At 37.5% G+C, this 25,952-nt stretch overlaps 1 protein-coding gene across 2 annotated transcripts in view; it reads right to left on the reverse strand.

Annotated features, from left to right (window-relative positions):
* tyw1 (tRNA-yW synthesizing protein 1 homolog) overlaps positions 1-25,952 on the reverse strand; it is a 60,731-nt gene that overhangs the window by 5,521 nt on the left and 29,258 nt on the right. Inside the window, exons 14-16 of one of the 2 annotated variants that reach the window (XM_084419941.1) lie at positions 24,610-24,745; positions 16,453-16,563; positions 5,125-5,292 (exon numbers count right to left, since the gene is read on the reverse strand). In XM_084419941.1, coding sequence (XP_084276067.1) covers positions 5,125-5,292; positions 16,453-16,563; positions 24,610-24,745 — 415 coding nt within the window. Of the gene's footprint in view, positions 1-5,124; positions 5,293-16,452; positions 16,564-22,914; positions 23,027-24,609; positions 24,746-25,952 lie in introns of those variants that run through there. The other variant, XM_084419942.1, reaches the window with a different exon arrangement.

Consider the following 25,952-nt stretch of genomic DNA (forward strand, 5'->3'; position numbering starts at 1 on the left):
AAGTAACTAAAAATAAAATTTCTACTAGGTTGTTTACACTTAACAAGATGACTGGGCAGAATCAAAATCACCATTTTCTCTCCTAAATAGTGTTGGGATGTCCAGTTGACCAATATGATAAACAACAGCTATTAATCAATATAATAAATATAGGAATTAATAATATGCTATAACCCTAATCAATATCCTCATAGTGTTTGTATCAGATACATATCCCAAAGGGCAGTGAGCTATAAATTATGGCTCAGCAAGCTATAGTTTCAAAGCATCTTCCTCAGCATAGTCCAAGATGAAGATAGGCAGGAATACTGAACTTTAGATGCCATATAAGAGAGTGGGAAAGTGGAAGACCTTTTATTTTCCTAGAGCAAGATTACCCACATCTGCCACACCAACAGCATGGCCACGCCATTGAGAGAGTGCACTTCAAGTTCCATTCATTTGTAAAATTGCTTCTGCGTAGCTAACAGGGAGCACTAAGCATATGAAGCCATAACGCAAATGTGGCTTTGGGATGCCACATCTCCCAACACCGACTGTAGCCCCTCTTTCACTCCCTAAACACTATAAACATCCCAAAAAAATATTGATGGTTTGTTCTGTAAGCTGTGCTAAGGGGTTTCTACAGTCTGATGTAGTTACTGTGAGACTACTGGGATTCTAAAATTTAAATGGGTAATCTTGTTTATGAATTAATTAATATTCACAAGGCCAGCTAAGGCTTTTGAAAAATGCAATATGCTTCAAGGCTACATCTCTTATTAGTGGTGCTGGCTAAGGCAAGCTTCTCTATTACTATTGCGCAAACACAGGGCTGAAAGTACACCGTCCCCCAATTTCAAAGACAAGGCTTAAACCTAGTCCCAGACTAAAATACATGTTTTAGCCGTTTTAACTGAAAGCAACTTGCACTGACAGTGACACATCTTAAAATATGTCAGTGCCACTGTTTTGTCTCAAGACAGTGTTCAATTAGGACATTTAACATTTAAGGACATTTAAGACAAAGGCCAAATCCTGGCTTAATCTAAGCCCTGTCTGTGAAACCAGGCCCGTAAGTAATAAACTAAATATTAAATTTGCCCTGCAGAGTTTGTGTTATAGATATGAATGATAACTAAAGCATTCTGCGTGCTGAGGAGAGATGTGCTATTACTTTAAGCAATCAGAAAGATCAAAAGGGCAAAGACTTAAACTGAAAGAGGGACAAGAACCATATCTACTGAACTGACTGTGTTTTGCATGGGCCATCCACAATTAAGAAAATCAAGCTTCTTCTACTTGTAAAACTCTTGATGGATTTACATCCTTGTTTAACCCTGCATTGATTTCCTTCCTATAGAAAGTTGAGCTCAAAGGAATTAGTTCAGAACAAGGTGAGAGAGGGAGGGCTTTATGAGAACACAGTGCAATAACTTTATGAGAATATAAGCTGTCACCTCCACACAGGGAAGAGCTGTAAATTCATTCAGAGGGTCTTACCTCGTCAAGAACAACGCGGATAAAGGGCGAATGCTTGCAACCCTGAAATAAGAAAAAAACTAATGCGGCAGCTAAACAAAGTCAATGCAATGAAATGCTGTCGGTGGCCTTCCAAGGTCTAATTTGAAAAATGGCTTCTTATTACAGGAAAAATGGGCCTTTTTAGCACCCTTGTGAGTCACGGTCGAGCCAAACAGAGGGCGAGAGAGTCCCTGTGCAGTCTGCGGTGACACGGGTAGGAATGAATTTTCACATCATATTCAATGCCTTTTCATTCAGATGTCTGTCACATGCATGTCAAAGAGCTCTTTTTGCAGTGCCTAAGGCAGGGCAAAAAAACTTGCAGAGGAAGGCAAAGCAACTCAGTGTGGGAGACTGGCTTAATCACAGTGTCATTTGAATTTCAGAAACAGGACAGTGTGATAGTTGAAGATGGAAACAAAGTGATACGAATTTGGATACAATGGGGGTTTGCTTTTAAAGTTTTCACATTACACCCTTACATTAAGTAGGATGAACATATCTGTAAAAATTACTGGAGCATCTTCCCCAGCGAATCATGAACGCAGAGGGACATTGTGCACGTTCTACCCATAATATAATTGGCTCATAAAGCTGGAAGGAGGCTGAAATGCTGTCCCGTATGGTCTATATCTTCATCCAACAAACAACACGCCTTTGAAAAGAAAGTCCCTTATTAGTCTTGTGATGCCGTTATCACTGTATTGACACTCTACTCTCATAAGCCTCCTCGGCTGCCCACCAACAAACCTCTTCGCCTTGTTTCCAAACAGCTGATGATGAGGCAGTGGAGGACTGAGCACCTTCGCATGCATGTGTGGGCTTGCGAGGAGGTTGCTCTGGGGACTCACACTAACTATGGCTCTCCACTACTGCAGTACTCATTTATACAGTAGCTGTCATGGTTGTAGCTCTGCATTATGAATTGACAGGAATTGAATGGAGGGGTTTTAACAGATGTAAACTGGTGAAAACATAAAGGGTGTAAACGGGTGTAGGTATAGTCCCTTACACATAAGACAGCTCACCATGCCTGGGGAGAGAAAGGAAGCTGAATTAACTAATGGGATATTTAGAAATCAAGATAATAAATGAGGAACATGTTCAACAAAAGTAGGTAAACAGAATGGAAATGGAAACACAAGAGAAGTCTGTTGCCGTGTTAGGCATCCGTTACTTTAAGGCAGGGGTGGGGAACGTTGATCCTGGAGGGCCATTGTCCTGCAGAGTTTAGCTCCAACCCTAATCAAACACACCTGAAGCTAATCAATGTCTTCAGGATTACTGAAGTTGCAGGCAGCCGAATGTTTTTTTCAGGGTTGGAGCTAAACTCTGCAGGACAGCGGCCCTCCAGGATCAACGTTCCCCACCCCTGCTTTAAGGAAAAACAATTCCGGTTGTCAAAAACAACAACAACAGCAAAAAAATAATAATAATGCAACCAATTAGAATTGATCCACAAATGTTGGGTGTTTCAAAGCACAATATGGAGTTAAAGGCAGGGTAGGCAGGATTTTTCTAAAAAACTTTCTCAAATTTGTTTAAACTGTCTTTATATAATTAAAATGCAAGTACTCTGAAAAAGAGAGTATAAAAATCGAGTGTCTCTAGTCCTCTCAGGACTGCAATAAAAACAGCTACTTATTCCATTCACTCCCACCCCTTTCCCTTCTGGGCTCCTTCCAAAAGCCACGCCCCCAAAACACATGAACGCGCGATGCCGACCGCTCAGCTGAAGGACGCGTTTGCCAGCGCCGAGCGGAGAGGAGCGCAGTGGAGCGCAGTCCATGTAGTGACATCATGTCAGAATCACATGTAATAAAATACCTAACTTTATCATTATGAATATAAACAACTAACATGGCTGTTAGTACTCACTATCAAGCTAGCATATCGATACTAATAAAGTTTAAAATATATTGAGTTTGATTCGGTAACAAGTTAGTAACATAAGGCAATGCTAAAAACAGGTTGCATTTGATACACATTTTCCCATTACCATCAGTTACACTGTGATGAAGGTGAATTTCGTGTAAGATTCATAACATATACGGTGTTTTGCATGTAAGAGCTTCCACGATGAAAGCACTGTTGGCTCTGATGAGGACTAACGTTACACTCCGGTGACAAGTAGGCTACCTTTCTACCTTACTAGTTCCTTTTTTTGCCTTGTTTGCCTTCGCTGACTGTATATGCAGGTACTGGGAATTTTGACTGCTCTTTCTCTGCCATAATTGTGATTCTTCCTAGCTTCCGTGCCTCTCTCCGTGCCTCTTCCCCTCCTCGAGTCAAACGGGTGCGCGCATGTGGGCAGCTCCCTGTAGCAGCAGGGGTGGTAGGCAGCCATGGTAGCGAGGGAGAGTGACAGTCGCCCAGCCAATCATTTCATTCGTTCCGAATGGAAATAAGTAGCTGTGTTTATTGCAGTCCTGAGAGGACTACAGACACTCGATTTTTATACTCTCTTTTTCAGAGTACTTACATTTTAATTATGTATTGGTATATAAAGACAGTTTAAACAAATTTGGGAAAAAGTTTTTTAGAAATTTTTAGAAAAGTTCTTTAACTGGGTAAAATAAAGAGCAAAAGATGCTTTTCAAGTCAAAATTAAAAACAGAAAAAGAATAAAACATTTTAACATGGATAGTTCATCCGAAAATCCTGTCATTTATTTACCATTTATTTATATAACACAAAAATATAGTGATAGTATTGCTTCAGAAGTCAAGTTGTATGGATTAAATCCTTGTTTAACCCTGCTTTACATGCTATAATTTCCTTCCTATAGTCATTTGTAGAGTTTAAAGGATTTGGAACCCATTGACTTCCATAATTTGAACAAAAGCAGGAGAACAAAAAAATACATACAGGTTAGGGACAACATGAGGTGTAAGTAAATGATGACAAAATAATTTTTGGGTGAACTATCCCTTTAAACCAAAGATGGTTTGCCGGTCTTAGCTGGTATAAGCTGCTCTCCCAGTCAGGCTAATCAGGTCTTCAGTTGACCAGCTGGTTTTTCACAGCTTGGCCAACTCACAAGAGCCCCAAACCCCTCTAAAACCAGTAAACAAAGCCTGACCAGGCTAAGAGGATCTGAAAAGACTGGTTTAAGACGTTTTTTTGTTTCACTGTGTGTGAGAACACAGAAATATTCACCATATAATCACATGCAGAAATGTATGGTATTTGATTTCAGAATACAAATAGCAAATCATAAAAGGATATTGAAGCACCATATAACACTTGCACATAAATATGTTTTTTGTTTGTGAGAGAAGAGCGCTGGTACGGGCTCACTGCCCACGCAAACCATTAGAGAAGCTGTCACAAGAAACGAATGTAAAACAAGAGCGGCTGCAAGACTGACTAGCGCTGTGTCAGGAGACAGCATAAAAACACAGCAAAGGAAGGTTTAACCCTTCACCTGAATGGCCGTTTAATGCAAGTGCCCATATCAACACTTTCTTTTCAATGACATTTACAGAAATGGCAGTAGCATCATTATTTTTAACACATTTAAGTGGTCGGAGAGAGAAATTACAGTACGAGCACGGTTTCTGTGAAACAGTGCAGGAGCAGAACAGCAGCTTTGTGCCAAGCGTGTCTGTGCAGGGTTACCTTGTGGTGTGCAAGTAACAGACAATTGGAGTGCTCGTGTTCGCAGGCAATTTCATAATTTGGTAGCAGGTTGGCCAGCTGCTGCACGAAGTAGATGACCTCCTCGTGCCAGGGTACGTTGGCCATTGTCAGGCTACTGGCTGAGCTCTCGCCACAGTAAGTCACTCCCTGGATGAAGGGCAAAAAGACAAGAGGGATGAAGGAATTAAATGCCATGCAAAAGTTACAAACATTGCATGATCAAATCAGAGAAAGGTATCAAAATAAAACAAATTCACTTCTTATCAGATAATCTACTTTTTTTCTGTTGTAAAATATAAAAACACATCTAGCAACCTCAAAGCCCATTGGTATCTTTAATTATAGAGATGCATATTAGTATAATATTGGCTACTGATAATTATATTATTTATTTATGTACATTTATTTCAATGAGAACAAAAAAAAAAGTCTAATATTTATTTAATTATCAAAAAATATCTAATATCAGCCTATAACCAATATGATACCTAAATGTATTGTCCATCTTTTAAAAACTTATTTCAGTGTTTTATTTTTATTGCAAAATATTTAAATATTAGCCATTTATCAATTAGCAGCCACAACATGAAAATATTCCATCTTTTTTTATTGTATTGGTAATGCAGATGTTTAATAAAAGCAATAAGCTGTTCAAGATCACACACTACAGCAATTGTACCATAGTTAAATTAGTTTTAGGTTCTTTACTTTGGGTTGCACATAAGACCACTCAGCCATTGTAAAATACAGCTAATATTGGCAATTGGAGTTACTGTTTTAGATTTAACTCTGCCTTCCTTTTCAAAAAAAAGGGACACAAAAACCCTCTGAATCATATCAACGCGCACAGCCCAAGGACACAGCGGCGCGTGGAGGCTGATTTGGTTTTTCTATGGATGATTGAGACTGAGACGACCAGATCATCTCATTCAACACCTACACACACACACACACGACAGGACAGCATTTACGTCACACCTCACAGATGTTGCTGTGATCAGGACAAACAGGCTATGAGGGCTGCATGTACCACATGCTGGGAATAAAAATTCAGTTTAAATTAATAATACAATTTCTGTCATCATGAACTCTGGTGTCTGATTGGATACTGAAACAAACTGGTGTCAAGTCAGGTCACGTACTACATTTGAATCTTCACACACCATGAAAAGTAGTCATTAATAATCCTTTGCGACCAAACAAGTGACGACACACCGCTGGATGAAAACGAACTCATTTGTAGCACGGCCACCATCAGTTCATGGGTCTGCTTGTGTGTAGGAGTAGCTGTGCTGTTGAAAAGACATTACTCATTCTGTGATCGAGTGAAAACCCATTCTGTGAGGCTTTATCTTATTTCAGTCTTCATCACTAGGAGCTGTTAGCACTCTATTACGCTGGACAATCGATAGATGAACATCTCCAAGGCGTTGAGAGAATAGAAAAACAGACGTCATATGAATGAGATATCAGATACAACGTAACTAAACAATGCATCAATGACTAGAATGGTTTAGAAATGAACACCACAAGACAAAATAATGGACATTAAAAGCATATTAATTCTAAATAATGTGAATACTGAGTGCAATAATCCATTAAACATTAATCACAAGAGGCATTATGTAAGCAAATGATTCATTCAGAATTTCCCACAGCTTTTTTTTTTTTAACCTAAAGCTAATGGCTTATAATTACGTATTAAGTATAATTATGAAGATATTCATAATGAGAGATTATGTACAATACTGTTTTTTCATAACTGATACAGATTATTTGTGCAATTGTCAGATAATTAATATTCAGAACAGCATTTTAATCATTTTTATCTCTGCCCACTGAAAATAACTTAAGTCATAAAATTATAATAATAGTTGTTATATTGTTTTGATAGTATAATGTTATAATGTTATAATGTTATAACTGTTTTGTACATTTTGTCTTGTTTCTAATTATTAGGCAACACATTTCAAAAAAATGTTCATTTATTTTTAATATTTAAATTATTCAAATAATTATTTAAAAGAATATTTTAAAAAATGCATTGTTACTTTACATGTGAATACTATTGTTGGTGTTATTCTTTATAGATCCACCAAATGGTTCCTTTTATCTGTAGACCTGATTTTAATAAGAACCCTAACCGATATCTCGTAAAAATATTGAAGCACTTTAAAAAAATATATATATTTACGAGATATCGGTTAGCCTGATCATCAGTTTCTCTCTCTTCACAACGGCATGCAACGCATTACATCTTTTCACAATTAGAAAAAGCAGACTTATAATACACTACAATACTCATAATCATGGTCACACATTTAAAAAGTATAATGCAGTATAACAAATTAAATTGCTTGTTTTTCATGTGTAATGAGTATTAATGCATTATAGTCTTTACAGGTATAAATTTGAGCAGATAAGTATTACAATGCATTATGACTCTATTAGCATCCCAGTACATTTCATTCCTCTCTGAGGACAGAGAGGACAGTGGAAATGAAAGGACAGGTTTCTTGCTTTCCTTATCTCAGCCTTCTGGGCCGTGGCTGATGTCCAAAACTGATTTCCGGGGTCTGGTACAGATTTAATGAGCGCAGCTCTTATCTGGCAGCTCTGTAGCCATAGAAAAGAATGATTACCAACAAAGATGCCTTGATAAATCAATGGGGCGAGGAAAGTGAGGGCGTTTCTATGGCCCGTCTACGCCAACTAACAATGCTACAAGATTTCCTGTCATGGACTAACAATCTGACTCTAATAAGCCAACCAAATGTTCAACACTGATAAAGTTGAACTGATAAAGGCGCTATGAAAATCCTTTAACTGCATGTGGGATTAGTGGTGGATAAATAATGCTCTAACAGCAATGTCCAAAAGTTTGATCTCAGTTTAGTGTTCTCAAATGTCCAACCTCTTGAATGATTAAGGCTGAGACAATTTAGGAGCCCAGTGCAAACTGTCTATCTTTGTGTCGGGACTAACACCTCTGAGATGCTCTAATTGTGCAGGAATAATGGTTTGATCAATAACTGCCCAAAGAGAATGAACAGGACAGACTCTGCGTTACACATGGAGTCCTTACACTACAAATCCAAATTGTATTATGACATTTTATTAGGGATTTGCATAAAACATGCCCAAACCATGTCCATATAAGTGCTTTCTGCAAACCCTTTCCTTTCATCACTCTCAGCAAACATGACGCTCTCTAAAGACGCACTCTTGCATGCAAGATCCTGGAGCAATGCTAACTGTGCCATCCCCAAAACAAGTTCAAAGACCTTTAATACAGACCTAGATTAGAGACCTCTGTTTGGGCAGATCTACATGCATGTATCTGCATCTTTATGAAGTGGAAACTTCCAGCTCAAGTTTACTCTTGTTTCTTACTCCTCCACTGTATATACACAGTAAATGTATCTCTGTCTCTCTGTAAAATTTAGAATGAAAAGTTATTGATGTTTGTACACATATTTCACGCATTAATTTCATAACACTGTTGTGTTTATTTCATTACACTGTTATTTAATGTAATGTTTATCAAATCTCAAAATGAATATCCATTTTTCATACTGTACATTACAATGTTGTGATGCATAAATTGACATTTACCATTTAAAAATATTGATTTGGGTTTTATTTGTAATTTAGACAAATAAACAGTTTAGAATGAATAGAATTAAGTAATGATGCGCGTTTCTAGCTTTACTGTGCATGATTTAAAGGTGCTCCAAGCGATGTCACACGTTTTTTAGGCCAAAAACATTTTGTGTCACATACAACAAACATCTCCTCACTATCCGCTAGCTGCCTGTCCCCTGAACACACTGTAAAAAAAAACACGGTCTCTGTAGACAGCCCAGGCTCCACAAACGGCAAAAAAAAAAAAAACTGGCCCAGCCTGGACCACGAAACATAACAAACAGTGTTCCAGCCAATAACCGACAAGAATGATTTGGGGGTGGGGGTTGGGGGGTTAGTGCGCATGCACATGAAGGGGGGTGTGGGGAGTGGAGGAGAGAGAAGCATGAAGTTAGCTAGAGGAGAGATGTCCTAGACAACGACAACAACTAACGTTAAAAATGTGTATTCTTGAGAAATTTGATATGGCTGACACACGACCAAAGAGACGACGTTCCGATGAACAAATAACAAAGAATAGGGAAAAGGAGAAAGAACAAATTTACATCGGAAAAACGTTCAAAAGGTGGCGAGAACTCCGGCGGCAGAAGGGCTTCCAATCCGACATTCAGGTGGCTCTGTTTTTGCTGGACAGGTGGGTAAATCCAGTTTGGTTTTTCTAAATGGTTCATGACTGTTTCAGGAAGCACGGAGGGGAGGGTGGGGGGATGTCACCCAACATCGCTTAGAGCACCTTTAATGTGTATTATTTCAAACAAATGTAACAAATGTATAACTTTAACAAAACTCAAGAAAATGGACAACAAAGAAAAACATCTGTCTGACAGTCTGAGTAAATATTTCACTATTTCTGCAGGTCTGGCAGATCCTGCATTAAAAAAAAAAAAAAAAGGGTGCATAAAGGTGTTGGGATGTGTGAGAGGTAAGGAGCAGCTGTTGGGCGCTGTAATTACTGCAGGGGTGAGGAGCTGCACTCGGGCCGAACAGCTGGAGGGGACTGAACCCCTCCATAACTCACACAAACACATCAAACTTGCTCGGCTAGCACCAAACTTAATTAACCTCCGCATACATCACCACTCTGTTGCACATCTATTAAAAACGCACATAAAACTATGTTGCCACTGCTGGTTGTTTGATGACTGGGTCAATGGTGTCCTATAGAAGTAAATGAGATGTCAAGAAATTTGATGTCTGGCTACATATAAACAATGTCTGATCGCTAGGAGAAACTTGTTGCCCAGCTCTTGGCATGAATAAAGCGTCATTCCTCCAATTAAAGGGCAAAATAAGTTAAATAAATAAAAAGGATGACTTTTAAAGGTGTGGCTCAAGACAAAGCAAGTCCCTTTAGCTCAAAACAAAGCATGGAACTAGCAATGCCAAGGGTTTCGATTAGAGATGCACCGATTACAATTTTCTGGGCCGATTCCGATTTCCGATTTTTCATTAAGTTTGACCTGCCGATACCGATTTTAGCCGATTCCGATTTTATTTTTTCTAACCACTTTACAGCACACACAAATATTTATTTTATATCTTTTCTGTAATAGAACATTTTACAATTTGCATAGTACATATTTTTTTGAACAGATAAACGCTATAAAATAGAACTATATAAATGACTCCAGGTGTGGGTAATTCACACACATCTAAAGTGCAGTGTTATTGAAGAATAATTTCCTTTTCACATTCAATATCCAATTATTTTTTTATATATGTATTTAGCAAACTAAAAGTCTGTATGAAAACAGGGAATGGCAATAAAATAATATATAAATAAAAAATTAAATAAATATAGCCTTGCAGTATAAAGATATTTCTCAAAGCACACACACACAGGCCTATTGCAATTACTTGTACAAACTGAATAATAAAACAAGTTTAAATGGGTACATTTTCTATAAATATTAGTCTTCGTTTTCTTTTCTGACATGGCCTACTCCAGTTCTTGTTAAAACACGCAAATACTGTGCATTTTGGGCACTTTTTTTGTGAAACCCTATTTAGGCTATTTTGTCCATCAAAAGTGTGCTTTCCCTTTAATTGAGCGTGAGCAGTGCAGCAAATAGACTCGGCGCCGAAACATGCGCTTCACTGCTCGCGACGCTCCTGCTTGACGCTCACGCGCTGCTCCTGCTCCAGTTGTGAATGCACTCATTGATTAACATGCACGCCGAAAAAAAATACGTGCATGTGGTCTGAACGGACGTAATTAACGAGGTTTCCTATGTGTGTTCCGTGTGCACATGTGATGCTGATGTTGCGCGATGTTAATCATGCGGCGCCCGAGTGCATTTGACCGGCATAAAATCGGCATTTGTCAGACTGACCGGCCGGTCGCCGGTCACTGCCGATCACGTGAAAATCGGCCAATTCCGGTCACCAGCCGATCAATCGGTGCATCTCTAGTTTCGATTCCCAAGAAATGTATGAATGGATAAAATGTCTACTATGAATGAAACTCCTACAAAAACACCACTTTTTAAATGGAATTTTAGCCAGATTTAAATGCTTCAACAACATGCTCTCAGCTACATGCTTATTGCTTACCATATACCGGCTGCCTTGTAAACGTACAAAATGACTGACTAGCAGAAAGCATCTCCAAGTCTTCTCATTAGTCATTAGAATGTATTAAATTTACAGCATTATTAACCCAGAGCCGAACAATAAGGTTTTTGTCTGCTTCCAGTTGCAACCTACTTGCCTTTTTCTTTTTTTACTGGTCCTCAGACTCCCGACACAATAAAATAATAATTAAACTAGTAAGTATACATTTCTAATTTTAGGTACAACTGTATAATATCAAATTTTATATGCAATTAATTGTAAAATATTTCTACAATTTAAAACAATATTGCTATTTTCAAATGTAATTTATTCCTGTGATGCAAAGCTGAATTTTCAGCATCATAACTGCAGTCTTCAGAGTCACATGATCCTTCAGAAATTATTCCAATAAGCTGATTTGTGCTCAAGAAACATTTTGTATTATCAATGTTGAAAATAGTTGTGCAGTTTAATATTTTTGAAGAAACCATGATAGCTTTTTTTTTAGCATTTTGTTATGAATAGAAAGTCTAAAAGAACAGCATTTATTTAAAATAGAAATCGATGGCAGTACATTATGAATTAGTTCTTAATTTTCAAAGCATTCTTGATGCTAACTGTCAGCCAGTCAGATCATTTTACATAAATTTTTTTAAAATTTCCAACCAAAAGTTTAAAGGATTAGTTCACCTCAAAATGAAAATTTCCTGATAATTTACTCACCCCAATGCCATCCAAGATGTTCATGTCTTTCTTTCTTCAGTGGAAAATAAATTAAGTATTTTGAGGAAAACATTTCAGGATTTTTCTCCACACAATGGACTTCAATGGCAACCAGAATGTTGAAGTTCAAATCAATGCAGTTTCAAAGGGCTCTGAAGTGCTTCAAAGGGCTCTGCATGATCCCAGTTGAGAAATAAGGTTCTTATCTAGCGAAACGATCGGTCATTTTCTAAAAATAATTAAAATGTATATACTTTTTAACCACAATTGTTCATCTTGTGCTGGTCTGTGACGCGCCACGTATTACATCACGCTGGAAAGGTCACGAAAAAAAAGAAGAAAATAATAATAATAATCGGTTTAATTACCGATCATTTCACTAGATAAGACCCCATTCTTCAGCTGGGATCGTGCAGAGCCCTTTGAAGCACTTCAGAGCCCTTTGAAACTGCATTGATTTGAACTTCAACATTCTGGTTGCCATTGAAGTCCATTGTGTGGAGAAAAATCCTGAAATGTTTTCCTCAAAAAACTTAATTTCTTTTCCACTGAAGAAAGAAAGACACGGACATCTTGAATGGCATTGGGGTGAGTAAATTATCAGGAAATTTTCATTTTGAGGTGAACTAATCCTTTAAGTTGCAAAGCATAAAAATACATGTTCTTGAAAAAAGAAAAGAAAAAAGTAACACCTGAAAAGCTCTCATTGGCCCCAAAGCAGTATCCGTATTGTTGAGCCCTGTAATTACTTTTTGGAATCAGCAAAAAATAAATAATAATAATAATAATAATAAAAAATAATAAAAAAATTAAAAACTTTCATTGGGATGTCAACATTAAGTGAAATATTAACTGGCGGCACTTATTTATATTCTACAATCTTAAATCTAGTATGTGAATAACCAGTTCAAGTTTGCATCAAACTACACCACAGTAATGAAGCTCAAATGTAAAAAAAAACAACTGGAAGCAGAAGTCTAATTTGAGATTAGGGCTGTTAACCTAGAACTGACAGATGATTAAAAGGTGAATGCAGTCTTAGAGATTCAGACAGCCTCCCTCTCTTTGGGTAATACTCTGCAATATTTTCCTCACACTTTTTCATAGCCTTTATTTTATCCCATAGAAGGCGGCGTAAATCCTCGCCTTCTGCGGTCTATGAAAGTGGGAGATTATTGTTGCTAGGTAACAGCATGTCATAGTTGAAGTTGGCTTTACTTTGGAGTGGCTCTGCTTTGAATGTGAATGCACTGATGCAGGCTCCCTATGGGGCAAGTGCAAACCGGTCACACGACTGGCTGTTGACTTGTAATGAGATTATGGGCAATTCTGTGGTTCTTTATGTAACAGCCCCCCCCTTCCCTCCATTAGAAAAAAACCTGCTAATGTGAAGATAAGAGTGCAGGAGAGAAGAAATACCTGAAAGAATTAATGCAAATTGCAGCTGAACAGGGAAAAGAGGAGAAACGAGGATGAATAAAACTGTAATTTAACAAACGTGAAAGATTGTTTTTCCACCTGGAGGAACGGCAAGAACTTATTAGATATTCAACAAAACAATAGGTGTCCCTCATCTGGTGTTCTGGGATGCATGAGGTCACGAGTGAATCAGTTATTAATACAATTAAACAAGAACAGTGTTATTACACAGGTCAGCAAACTCCAGATGCATTGAGGCAAATAAAAACTGGCTGAGATGAGGATAGATTTAATCAATTTAGTCAAATGCATTAATCTTGAAGACAAGTTGATTAAGTAGAAGAAGGGGTTTATTTGCTGATTAAAAACTAACATTTCATTAAAAAGCCATTAAAGTCACTAGTTGACTATTTAAAAGCTACAATCTTGCCATTTCATGGAGGACTGACTCAGCCTTGATCTTCATGGATCATTAGATAAATGGGATGAAACGTAAACTGCATTCTGAACGTAATGACTCTTCTTTAATGACGTAATGACTCTTCTTGACAATTTTTTCCACGCATATTTGTCTGTATTTTGGAAGCCAGGCCGGCTTAGCTGATATTTGCGGGCACCATATTTCTGCATAAATTATACGTGTCAGCGTTGGTTATTTCATGCTTTTTTTGAACTTTTCATATGTTGTGCAGTTCGCAAATGCCTGTATGATCGATGTTTGTTTACTTGGTTCAGAATGTGGCATTGTTTTTCTGTATTAACTCGCTAGTCGGACTTTGCGCTCACGTGTCTCTTGCAGCATTTTACACATGACATGGCGCACTATCCGGCGCTCAAGGTAAAACAAGTTCAACTTTTAAAAAACATTTCTGTAGAGCTGCGTCTTCTGTTTTTAACCTCAAAGCGCGCTTTGTGTGAACAGACCCTATACTTCGTTTTGCAGCAATGGTAATAGTTCTCACGCTTGATTTAGGAGCGCTACATTCTGATTGCACACTGAAGGAGATGGTGGAAAAATCGTGCTTTCAGCAGTTTAGAAATCACGCATGCTTCCATCGAGATTTGATAATGATTTCGATTAATTGCACAGCCCGACCAAAAATTCAGTAATCATTGGTTCACCCTCATGTTGTTCCATACCTGTATGACTTTATTTTACTTTCTGGAACAAAACAGAGTGATTTTGAAGAACATGCTGGTCACTCTTTTTATTGAAATAACAATGAATGGAGACTTAAGCCTTACAAAATGACAAAAACACACTAAATGTATTATAAAAGTGGTCTATACAATATGTGCAATATCTTTAAAGTCTTCTGAAGCTTTGTGTGAAGAACAGACTGAAATTTAAGTCAATCAAGGCTTGACCTTAACTTTTTTGCTCACCAGCCACTGTGGCTAGTAGATTTCTAAAGTTACTAGCCATTCAGCATTTTCACTGGCCACAATTTTGACACTGATACCGTGGGGAAAAACTGCCATATTGGTATTTTTAATATTATCTCATAATTTGGAAGTGGGTATATTAGGCTGCTGTCACTTTAAGACCTGACGCACAGATCCATTTACTGTTACACATGCGTTCAAGCTGTGTAACACCAACAATATTCATCCTGAGCAAATGAATCGAGTGAGTGAGGGGAGGTGGATTTGTGTGTCAACTCGCTGTTGGAGAGATGAGAGAGGGAGAAAGCGCAGCTGGTATCCTATCTATTCTGCGGAAAATTAGTATTGGAAGCATTTCAGATATTTCGAGTGTCGATATGCATCGAAAAATCAATATTCAACATTACATCAATAATCAACACTACATTGCACTTAGTTTATTATTTCAGACGGCATTTTAAAAGACTACAATTGAAAAATGTATAAATTACATATAAAATTAAACCTGCCAAAGTGGCTATGGGGTGGCTGCGTTACACGCCACTGCTGAAATACACCCGCTGAAATAAGCCCTTGTCATAATTACTGAAAATATTGATATCCGTCTTCACCAGCCTTGCCACGTTCATGAGATTTCATTACAGAAATGAAATCATCATAGTGAATCTTAGGGAATCATAGTGAAGAATCATAGTGAATCATCATAGTGATTCATCGGCGAATTTGTAAAACACAATGTAGACCCAGTCCCAAGTCTAAATGGTTTGTTTGTTTACAAACTCACAATTAATCTGCTTCTTGAGTTCAATTAATTGATGTAGCGGTTGCAGCGGTTCACAGCTCACTCAAATTTATGACTTAAATGTGAGTTTGTTCAAAGCTATCATATTTCAAAACACTTGCAAAATAACCCAGTCATGGATCACTTATGTGATGCTTTTGGGTGTTTTCTTTAAAGCGTCAGTGCTAGTTGTAATAAGAGAGATGAGCACATTTTTCAACATATGGAAACAACAATGTGAGTAAATGACCATTTTCATTCTTAACTATTAATTTAACTTGCATAAACTGAACTGATATGACCCATTTTAACGAGAAGCAATCTTAACCTCAAAAAAAGCCATTCTAAATTTAGCCATGCTAAAAGATGAAAATACACATAACGCAGCAAATTTCATAACAGAATGCACTAAAATTGTGAAAGATACTTGTTATAGCAATTCCAAGAAGATATTTTTAAAGTTTAATATCCTTTAATAATTTAGCATTCAAGCTAAAATTTCTGTAGCACAAGACGTCAGTTACAACATTTCATTGAGTAGCTTCTGCTGAAAACAGTTAATCTTATCTGAGATCAAAATCAATCCAATCTTGATTCATTGGCTTTCAGTGAACGCATTAGGAGGACAGAGAATGAATTTAATGAACCTGGTCATTACATTGCTTTCCTGCAAAAAAGTATTAGGAGAAAATGCTTGGGATTCCAGCAATAGCTTAATAAAGATTTACCTATTAAACCCAAGAGGGTTCAGAGACCCTCATTAGAAGTGGATGCCTGAATTAGGCGGGTGAGAAGCATACCTTGACCTCGATGAAATCTGGCTGGCCAAGGGCGATGAGATCTGAGTAGGCCTTCAGCTCATCCACATTCCAGGCCTTCACCAAGGTCAGTCTGTACACCGTTCGCTGTTGCTAGAGGAGGAAACACAAGTTGTCTTATTTACTGCTTAATTCCTCCAACGCACCTGAGTTTGAAAATACCAAATGATACTTGCAACCCACTTCTGTAATCTGATGTATTTCTGAGCAAACCCAGATGGTCAATGAAAGAAAAAAAAAAAAAGGAGGTATTTTCATCTACCACAAAAAGATTACAAAGACTAACTTTGTCTTTTGGAACAGCATGCACTAATGAATCACTAAATAAGGAATGTGTTTAAAGAAAATTAATTATTTTTAAATTATTAACATGAGGATTTGCTGGTGAAATACAAATGGAGTGGGTCATATAAAAATATGATTTAATTACAGCAACAGAGACGGCTGAAACGTAACATTACACAATACTCTATTTATTTATTTTTCGTCTTTTTTAAATACTTATTTCCCCAAATATGTATTTGATCATTTAATAAGAACATGCTTACTGACAAATCCCTCAAATTACAAATGAAAGTGAAGAATTAGACAAATGTATTAGTATTGTATATTATTCAAACTCATTCAAAACAACAAAATTGTGTGAATGTAAAGTAACTAAAGTTGACTCAAAGAAATATTTAAAACATCTATAACTATTTTAAATAATAATAATAATAATAATACAAATAACAATATATTACATAATTATTTAAATAATATTAAACATATACAATATTAAAAAATACAAAATTTGTATTGTATAATTTGTACTTGTATTACAAAATACTCAATTTTAAATAATAATAATAATAATAATAATAATATAAATTCTACCCTGTTGGTATACAAGTCCAAGTACAATGTGAATTTAGGAGTTCTTAAGGTGTACAAGTAAACAAGTGACAAGATAAGTGACAAAGTAAACAATGAACATTAATCATAAACTCGCCACAATTGACTGATGGTGACAGCCCTAAGCATACGCCTTTGAAAAGTAATTAATTTCTAGCAAAACTTTTGATGTAATGAAGGTATGAAGATATACAGCACATCCCATGACTGAAGAATAATTCAGAGCTGAAAGAGGGATGTTCCATTATAGCTATTGCATCAACGCAATCTTGCTGACGGTGCTTAATATTATCATTGACAAGAGAGTCAGGTGAACATGCAGAAAAGGAGCAAGACTTTTTAATAAGAGAGCTTCTCCAAGCTTCAGACTCTGGTGTCTGGCCCTGGGGTCCTGGAGTTCAGTGTGCTCCGGCCCACATCATTACTCACAGACCCTCACATGCTGATGCCCTAAGGGGAAGACCACAAAAACACAGCGAGTGATAATGGACACTCATGCCTCCCGTTCCTGTTATTGCACCTTGTCAATCAAAAAGTCAGACTGTCACAGTCTGACATTGCTCAGAATAACCCGTGTCCGTCCCTATAGACTGAATGCCTTTGAACGGTTGGTTGGTTTCCGTCGAAGTACAGATGTCAGAGCAGTCAGCACTGATCCTGATCCATGCCAACTAGTAGATTTGCAAGGGAGGGAAGGATGGGGGGATGGAAGGATCTGGCCTTCACAGGTGTGCTCACGTATGTGTGCATGAACCAGAGAGAGGGGGACGGACATGAGAGATGGATAATTGGAGTGATGTGGCGGCGGGTCGAGGGTATTTAGAGCGGCAACCAATTTTAAACCTGCCAAAAGATCTTCATCCATCCCACACCTGAGGCTGAATCAGGCAGGAGGTGAGCATGGCTCCGTAAAAACAGACAGCCACATGCTAGACCAGAACAGCAGCATGCCAACACAGAGCCAGCTGTATGTGTAGAGTAAAGAAGTGCTGACACAGAGCTTTGTCTGAATTTCCACAATAAGGCAAGCTTCACAATTATTGTTGCACTTTGCGGAAATCAGTTAAAGCTATCTCTTTCATTTAAATATTTTTGTCCTAAAACAACCAAAAAAAAGCATAGGGTATTTTGAAGGTTTCCACTTCTTTGATATCCTATCCACATCATAATAAATATCAAATTTGCTTACAAAATACACAAGACACGAATATTATCAACTGTGCAGGTTGTTGTGGAGGGCTATTACTTTTACAAGCAATCAAACCTACAATTTATGTATGGGAGATGATAAAACGAGTGAAATGTTTTATTATTTATTTAATTTATTTATTATCCATTACACTTTTTGAAGACCTTTGAAATTGCTATTCTGGTACCTAGATATGATTCGCTTCTGGTCCTGTCAAAGAGACGTTTGGCACCTCATCAAATCAATCAAAGGAACGTTTTAACAGCTTTCAATCTACATATTTTAAATGTGAATTTTGCAATACTGGATCAAATAAATGCAAGACGGAAACACCAAAAAAGTGTTAAATAAAATGCGTATGTATGCATGTATATGTATATGTGTGTGTGTGTGTGTGTGTGTGTGTGTGTGTGTGTGTGTGTGTGTGTGTGTGTGTGTGTGTGTCCCACTCACCTAAAGGATTATTAGGAACACCTGTTCAATTTCTCATTAATGCAATTATCTAATCAACCAATCACATGGCAGTTGCTTCAATGCATTTAGGGGTGTGGTCCTGGTCAAGACAATCTCCTGAACTCCAAACTGAATGTCAGAATGGGAAAGAAAGGTGATTTAAGCAATTTTGAGCGTGGCATGGTTGTTGGTGCCAGACGGGCCGGTCTGAGTATTTCACAATCTGCTCAGTTACTGGGATTTTCACGCACAACCATTTCTAGGGTTTACAAAGAATGGTGTGAAAAGGGAAAAACATCCAGTATGCGGCAGTCCTGTGGGCGAAAATGCCTTGTTGATGCTAGAGGTCAGAGGAGAATGGGCCGACTGATTCAAGCTGATAGAAGAGCAACTTTGATTGAAATAACCACTCGTTACAACCGAGGTATGCAGCAAAGCATTTGTGAAGCCACAACACGCACAACCTTGAGGCGGATGGGCTACAACAGCAGAAGACCCCACCGGGTACCACTCATCTCCACTACAAATAGGAAAAAGAGGCTACAATTTGCACGAGCTCACCAAAATTGGACAGTTGAAGACTGGAAAAATGTTGCCTGGTCTGATGAGTCTCGATTTCTGTTGAGACATTCAGATGGTAGAGTCAGAATTTGGCGTAAACAGAATGAGAACATGGATCCATCATGCCTTGTTACCACTGTGCAGGCTGGTGGTGGTGGTGTAATGGTGTGGGGGATGTTTTCTTGGCACACTTTAGGCCCCTTAGTGCCAATTGGGCATCGTTTAAATGCCACGGCCTACCTGAGCATTGTTTCTGACCATGTCCATCCCTTTATGACCACTATGTACCCATCCTCTGATGGCTACTTCCAGCAGGATAATGCACCATGTCACAAAGCTCGAATCATTTCAAATTGGTTTCTTGAACATGACAATGAGTTCACTGTACTAAAATGGCCCCCACAGTCACCAGATCTCAACCCAATAGAGCATCTTTGGGATGTGGTGGAACAGGAGCTTCGTGCCCTGGATGTGCATCCCACAAATCTCCATCAACTGCAAGATGCTATCCTATCAATATGGGCCAACATTTCTAAAGAATGCTTTCAGCACCTTGTTGAATCAATGCCACGTAGAATTAAGGCAGTTCTGAAGGCGAAAGGGGGTCAAACACAGTATTAGTATGGTGTTCCTAATAATCCTTTAGGTGAGTGTATATATATATATATATATATAAAGAAGACATATACACAAGGATACCTGCCGGAGATGTTTTTTTTTATTTATTTTTTATCAAGACATGCCAAACTAATTTCTACATGCACAATAAAAGTCATGTTACTTAGCCTCAATGTCATGTGACTAAATAATTCAATTTAGTTCCAAGTGAAGTGGCTATTTTACTCTTAAATGTGACAGAAAAGCTTCAAAATGGTTTATATTCTGTATTAATATTATGGTTAATATTCAGCATAAACTAAATGGGAAATTTGGATGGAAACATAGCTAATGGGCTAAAACCACTCAGAACACCTTAGCAACTAAATAGCAATGCTGTGCAAACTGTCCAAAATACTCTAGAATGTAATTCCAGCACATGGCTCTTCATCTGTCATGTGCTGTATTTGTACTATTTCCTTGGAAAACAAGAGGGCCGAGCAATGCATTTCAACGTGAACAGCACTAGCCTAATTAGCCTGAGAGCTACAGATCCCAAGGACACACTTAGTATAGAGTGACAGGTTCTGTCTGTGTGCACTTAACTAAACTCTACACCACTCAACCACACACACAGAAACCACAGTGTCCGATCTGTAGAGACAAGGAATACTTGAGATGAATTTTAATGGATTTTCTTCATTCTTAAACACAATCTTCAATATTTAAAGAACTTGTTTGCATTTCAGTGAAATCAGACGAAGTTCATTATTCTGAAGAAAAACTGATCCAGAATTTTTTTTAAAACTTTTCTAAGCTCAATGAAGCTGAGACAGAAGAGAACTGATCCAAAACGGCAGTTTTTGACATTTGTTTAAATTCAATATGCACTTAAAATGTATCATTTACTTCCTTACTAAATGCTCAAGTGTACACAATTCAATTGTGTACACTATTTCTAAGAAAAAAAGACTAAGGAATAAATAAATAAATAAATAAATAAATCTTGCATAAAAATTTTTCTCATTGAAATAAATTTCACATTACAGAAATGTGCTGCAAATGACATTTCAAAATGACTTCAAATATCAAGGCACTGAAATTTTGATCTGACACACTGAAGACTAATGACCCCATAAAGCCAGTTTCATTGACTCCCATCATTCAGGGGTCCCATATTAAAACCACAGCGAGTCGATCAGTCACTATCTGAATCCCTGACAAACACTGCTGCCTTACATCTTTCTCTGTGCATTTGTGAGAGCTGAAACTATTTAAATGTGCAATAACAATTTGCATGTCTTTCATCATCAATTTCATTGTACTTCATAGTACATAATCTCTAATAAGGTGCTTTAACACAAGTGTACAACAGCAATGGTTTATTCAACAAACTTGGAAAAACATAAGGTTCTTGATCATGGAAAAAACTATAATACACTATTTGCAGTTTATTTATGTAGTGGGGAAAATTCCATCTGTGATCTACATAATGTGTCCAAAAGACAATCACACACAATAAAAGGCACTCATATTGTGAAGAGAAAAAAACGTTCAAATGAGTCATGTTTCCCTGCTCTACTGCAAAGCAGTACACTGAGATGAAACGGTGTAAAAAAAAAAAAAAAACAAGTGTCAGAGACCGGATGCAAAGACGTCCATTCCAGCGTCTCCCAAAGGATTGTGCCTATTTCTTAATTATCCAGAGTCAGAGCCCTTCCACTGAAGAACAGCACACTGCTTTTTTCTCTTTCTGAGCAAAAATCCATAAGGATAATTTATGAAAAAGCAAATTTTATATATTTGTGGTTTATCATAAATTCATTTTCTGTGTGTGAGATTATATATATATATAATTTTTATAAAGCTTGTATATTTAAGTTAAGTAATTTCACTTAAATGACAATTAATAGGTAATTTGCATTGCCATTTACATGAAATTATTGAACTTAAATATACGAGCTTGATAAAAATGATCATTCTAGAAGAAAATTTCAGATGGCACTTAGAGGCTTTTGCATCTGAACTCTTCATATATATGTGTGTGTGTGTGTGTGTGTGTGTGTGTGTGTGTGTGTGTGTGTGTGTGTGTGTGTGTGTGTCAATGTTGCTAATCGACATTAATAAAAACTCACAGATAAATAAGAACAAATTTGATTTCAAAATAAGAATCCTATCAACACCAAACAATATGGGGGTGTTAGTAGTTTCTATGTTGAACTATGTTCTATTGCATCTACAAATTCCTTTTCAAGGTCATTAAGTCACACAGGAGAACATGTATCTCTGGCAGTGCACTTTAAAGAAAGATTGAGTTCTTCATGCATGTTTATCACAAACGGGTTTGAGTTTTGCATAGTGTACAAACATGAAAAAAAAAAGACAATTAATGTAAACAAGATTATAATATATACAGACTGTTGGCCAATATCTGAGAACCAATTAAGCAGAATGCAAACTAACAACAAAATTAATGAGGATGTAATGTTGTAGTTACAGGGAGAAAGGAAAAAAATGGAATATAACTTATGGTGATGAATGTTGAGAATAAAACAGCCATTAATGATTTTGTTTTTATACTTGCGTCCTATTTGTCTCTGACAAATAGAAGCCAGAAACAAATGCATTGTAATTAAATCTTGTAGATGTGAGAGTGATGAATAAGCCATAGAAAAAGGAGTCTGCCTAATGGTAGACAAACTGCCTAAGGAAACTGTGTCAGTCTAGACAGGTGAAGCTCAAGTGATGGAGGAAAAGCAGGCGTCAGCCACATGAAATTCTCTCTCGTCTCACAAAGCCAGAGTTTCACCATCAACATAAAGTCTGGTGAAACTGCAACTTATTCTGGTCACAAATCGCCCACTGAAACAGGAATGGCCAGTTTGAATGACATGAGACATGTTTATCTTTAAAAGCACAATCCTGAATGCCTCACAATCCTGCTGTCTACACAGTGCCATCAGAGTCGACTCTTCAATCAGAAAGAGACACTGCAGGTGATCTCAACTCATTAGAAAACAGAAGAGCACTTTCAGTTTTTGTGTCTTCCTTTTTATGACTCACATATTCACATATGTACAGACACACACACATAGACAGAGCGGTATGTTCAATGGCAAATGCAGAAAAGTCATTACAGAAGTTTAGCACACAGGCGCAGTGAATCATCTCTGAATGATGGCACTTAAAAATCATTACGCAGTAATGCCAAGGCCTCTGTGTTACAAACTGCTTTTGTCATGACAGCTCGCTGAACCCCTAATAAGAGCCATTGACGGACGGCACCTACGCATCCACTCCATCAGACTAGCATTTTTAACAGAACTTCACCTTAATATCGCAGTTAACGCATTTAAAGGCATCCAGCGACTTTTATTCAACACCTATTTCTGACGCAAAAAAAAAAGACATTGTTAGAGACGAAGCAGGTTTTGCTCTCATTACTCAGATAAATCAGAGGATTTGGGTTAAGATGAAATCAATCCTGGAGCTTTGCGGTCATTATGTTTGGAATTAACATAATCGATAGCAGGGATTTCCAGAGTGTTTTGTTGAGGCCTGATATGAATTATAGGAAAAATAATGAATGAAGAGAAGTGAGAGGAAAACAGCTTTTGGCAATTAAACAATCCTTTTTAGGGCCAGCGACAACTGAGTTTTACACGCAGTAATGCACAACAGAACTATTAATCTTGTAAAACATTTAATACATGTTGACTTAAGTGATTGGGGAGAGTTGAACGATTCTGAATAAATACCAGAGTCTCTTTCTGTCTTCATTACATGGCCTTTGCAAAGACACAATGATTATTAGTGTCAATACAAGTCATTAAAGAGCAATGGTGCTGATGTGCTGATTCATTAAGATCTGTACACTATGTAAAAAATAAATAAATAAATCACAAGAAACACAAAATGTTACCCTGGGTCTTGTACTCCTGATAATTGCAGTTCTATTTGGGTTTCTTGCTAAGCAAGGGTCAAAATGGTGATTGTTAGGGCTGGGTATCAATAAAAAAAATTCATGAACCAAATTCATGAAATCTGTTTTAACAAGATTACATAACACATTACCTTTATACAAAAACTTTGAGTCTGTAAAAAAGTCAACAAACTGAAAAAACAAAACCACGGACTTGGCAACACTGCGTGTGAGCCCCGTCTCTGGGCGTAACTGGTTTAAACTAGTGTTTTTCCTTGATGCCTCCCCACAGTCAATCATGCTGCATGCTCATTGGCTCACTGACGTTTACGAGATAAGTATCAAAATTTGGTAACGAACTACAAGACATTTTTTGATACTCTATGGTATCAAGGCAATTCGATCGGTGCCTAAAAAGTATCATACTCGATACCCAGCCCTAGTGATTGTTGACAACAGTTGGTCCTAAAAAAAAGGACTTCTTTCAGACTAAGAATGCAAAAGATGCCTTATTTTGCCTTACCTTTTCACCAAGCGCTCTGAGACTGTCCAAAAAGCGCTGCCAGAAGTCTTTGAAGAGGGGACGGTCAATTTTCTTCAGACTGTCCTTGGTGCTGGCATCAACGCTGACATAAAGTTGTGTAACAGGCACAAGATTCCTATAAATAGAGAGAGTTGGAGGGAGAAGAAAATTAACACTGAGCACAGAAAGTCTGGCTTTTTAACATATTAACAAGACTGAAGAAAATTGGAGTGCATGAGCATCAGGATCTAAACCGATTCTGGCCAGTCAGTGCAAGTGACTATTGTGTTGTATTCTTTTTACTGTGCATGTGTACAACACAAAGCAATACACAACTGAGTGATGTGATATGAAAACTGGAGTTAAGCCAGGACTAAGTAATGTGTACGTTCAGACAATGTACCATACCAACAACTGCCAGAGCTGCATTTGCCAAATAAAAAAAACACAATCACTCAGTTCAGCTCTGGACTGTCCAACTAGATCACCCTAGCATCATTTTAGAGAAGACATGGTATTTCTAATGAGAGGCTGTCAGTGTCCACAGTGTAAATGCCGCCCACTATGCATACGAAGGGAAGGTATCTGAGTGATAACTTTTGTGGTTTCCCTATGGGCAAGGAGAACGAGTCAATACGCCTACCGGTTTTCAGAATGGAAAAGCTGACCTTGTGTCTCCTTCAAACATGGGAGTCATCTTACAAAACAACTTGAAAAGAGTGGACTCACATATATTCTGAAAAATCTCAATAGATGGACAATCTTAGTTATTTTTGTCTTCTTAACAAGGCTTTTGACATTGTCCACCACAATATTTTCCACATACAGTAATAGCATTTGGCATCACTGACACTGTTCTTCACTGGTTATTATCATTCATTAAAGGCATCAATGTCTACTAATAAAGAAATCAAATCCAGCTACCATTGCTCACGGTGTTCCCCAGGGCTCAGTTCTAAGCCCTTTCCTTTTTTTAGTTTATATGCTTCCCCTTGGACAAATAATTTGATTTCAAGATTTCATTGCTATTTTATCTCCCTATACCCCTTGCATCCATGATGTCAAAGTGTGCATGGCAGCTAAAACAACCCTGACAAAACTAATCTATGATCACACTTATCTGTGATTACAAGTTTATTAAAGACTTCACCGATTGTACCAATCTAGGTGTGATTTTCAACTGTGTCCTCAGTTCACATATTAAACATCTCATTAAATTCCTTTCCTCCACTTTTGTAAAAGTGGTCTAGCACCACAATATTAAGATTCCGATACAGCTTCTCTCCTGCTCTGCCAATTTATTAATAGTTCCCAAATTCAGACTGCCCTCCATCTTCAAAACC

Source organism: Rutilus rutilus (genome assembly GCF_951802725.1).
Source record: "Rutilus rutilus genome assembly, chromosome: 9".
Taxonomy (NCBI): Eukaryota; Metazoa; Chordata; class Actinopteri; order Cypriniformes; family Leuciscidae; genus Rutilus; species Rutilus rutilus.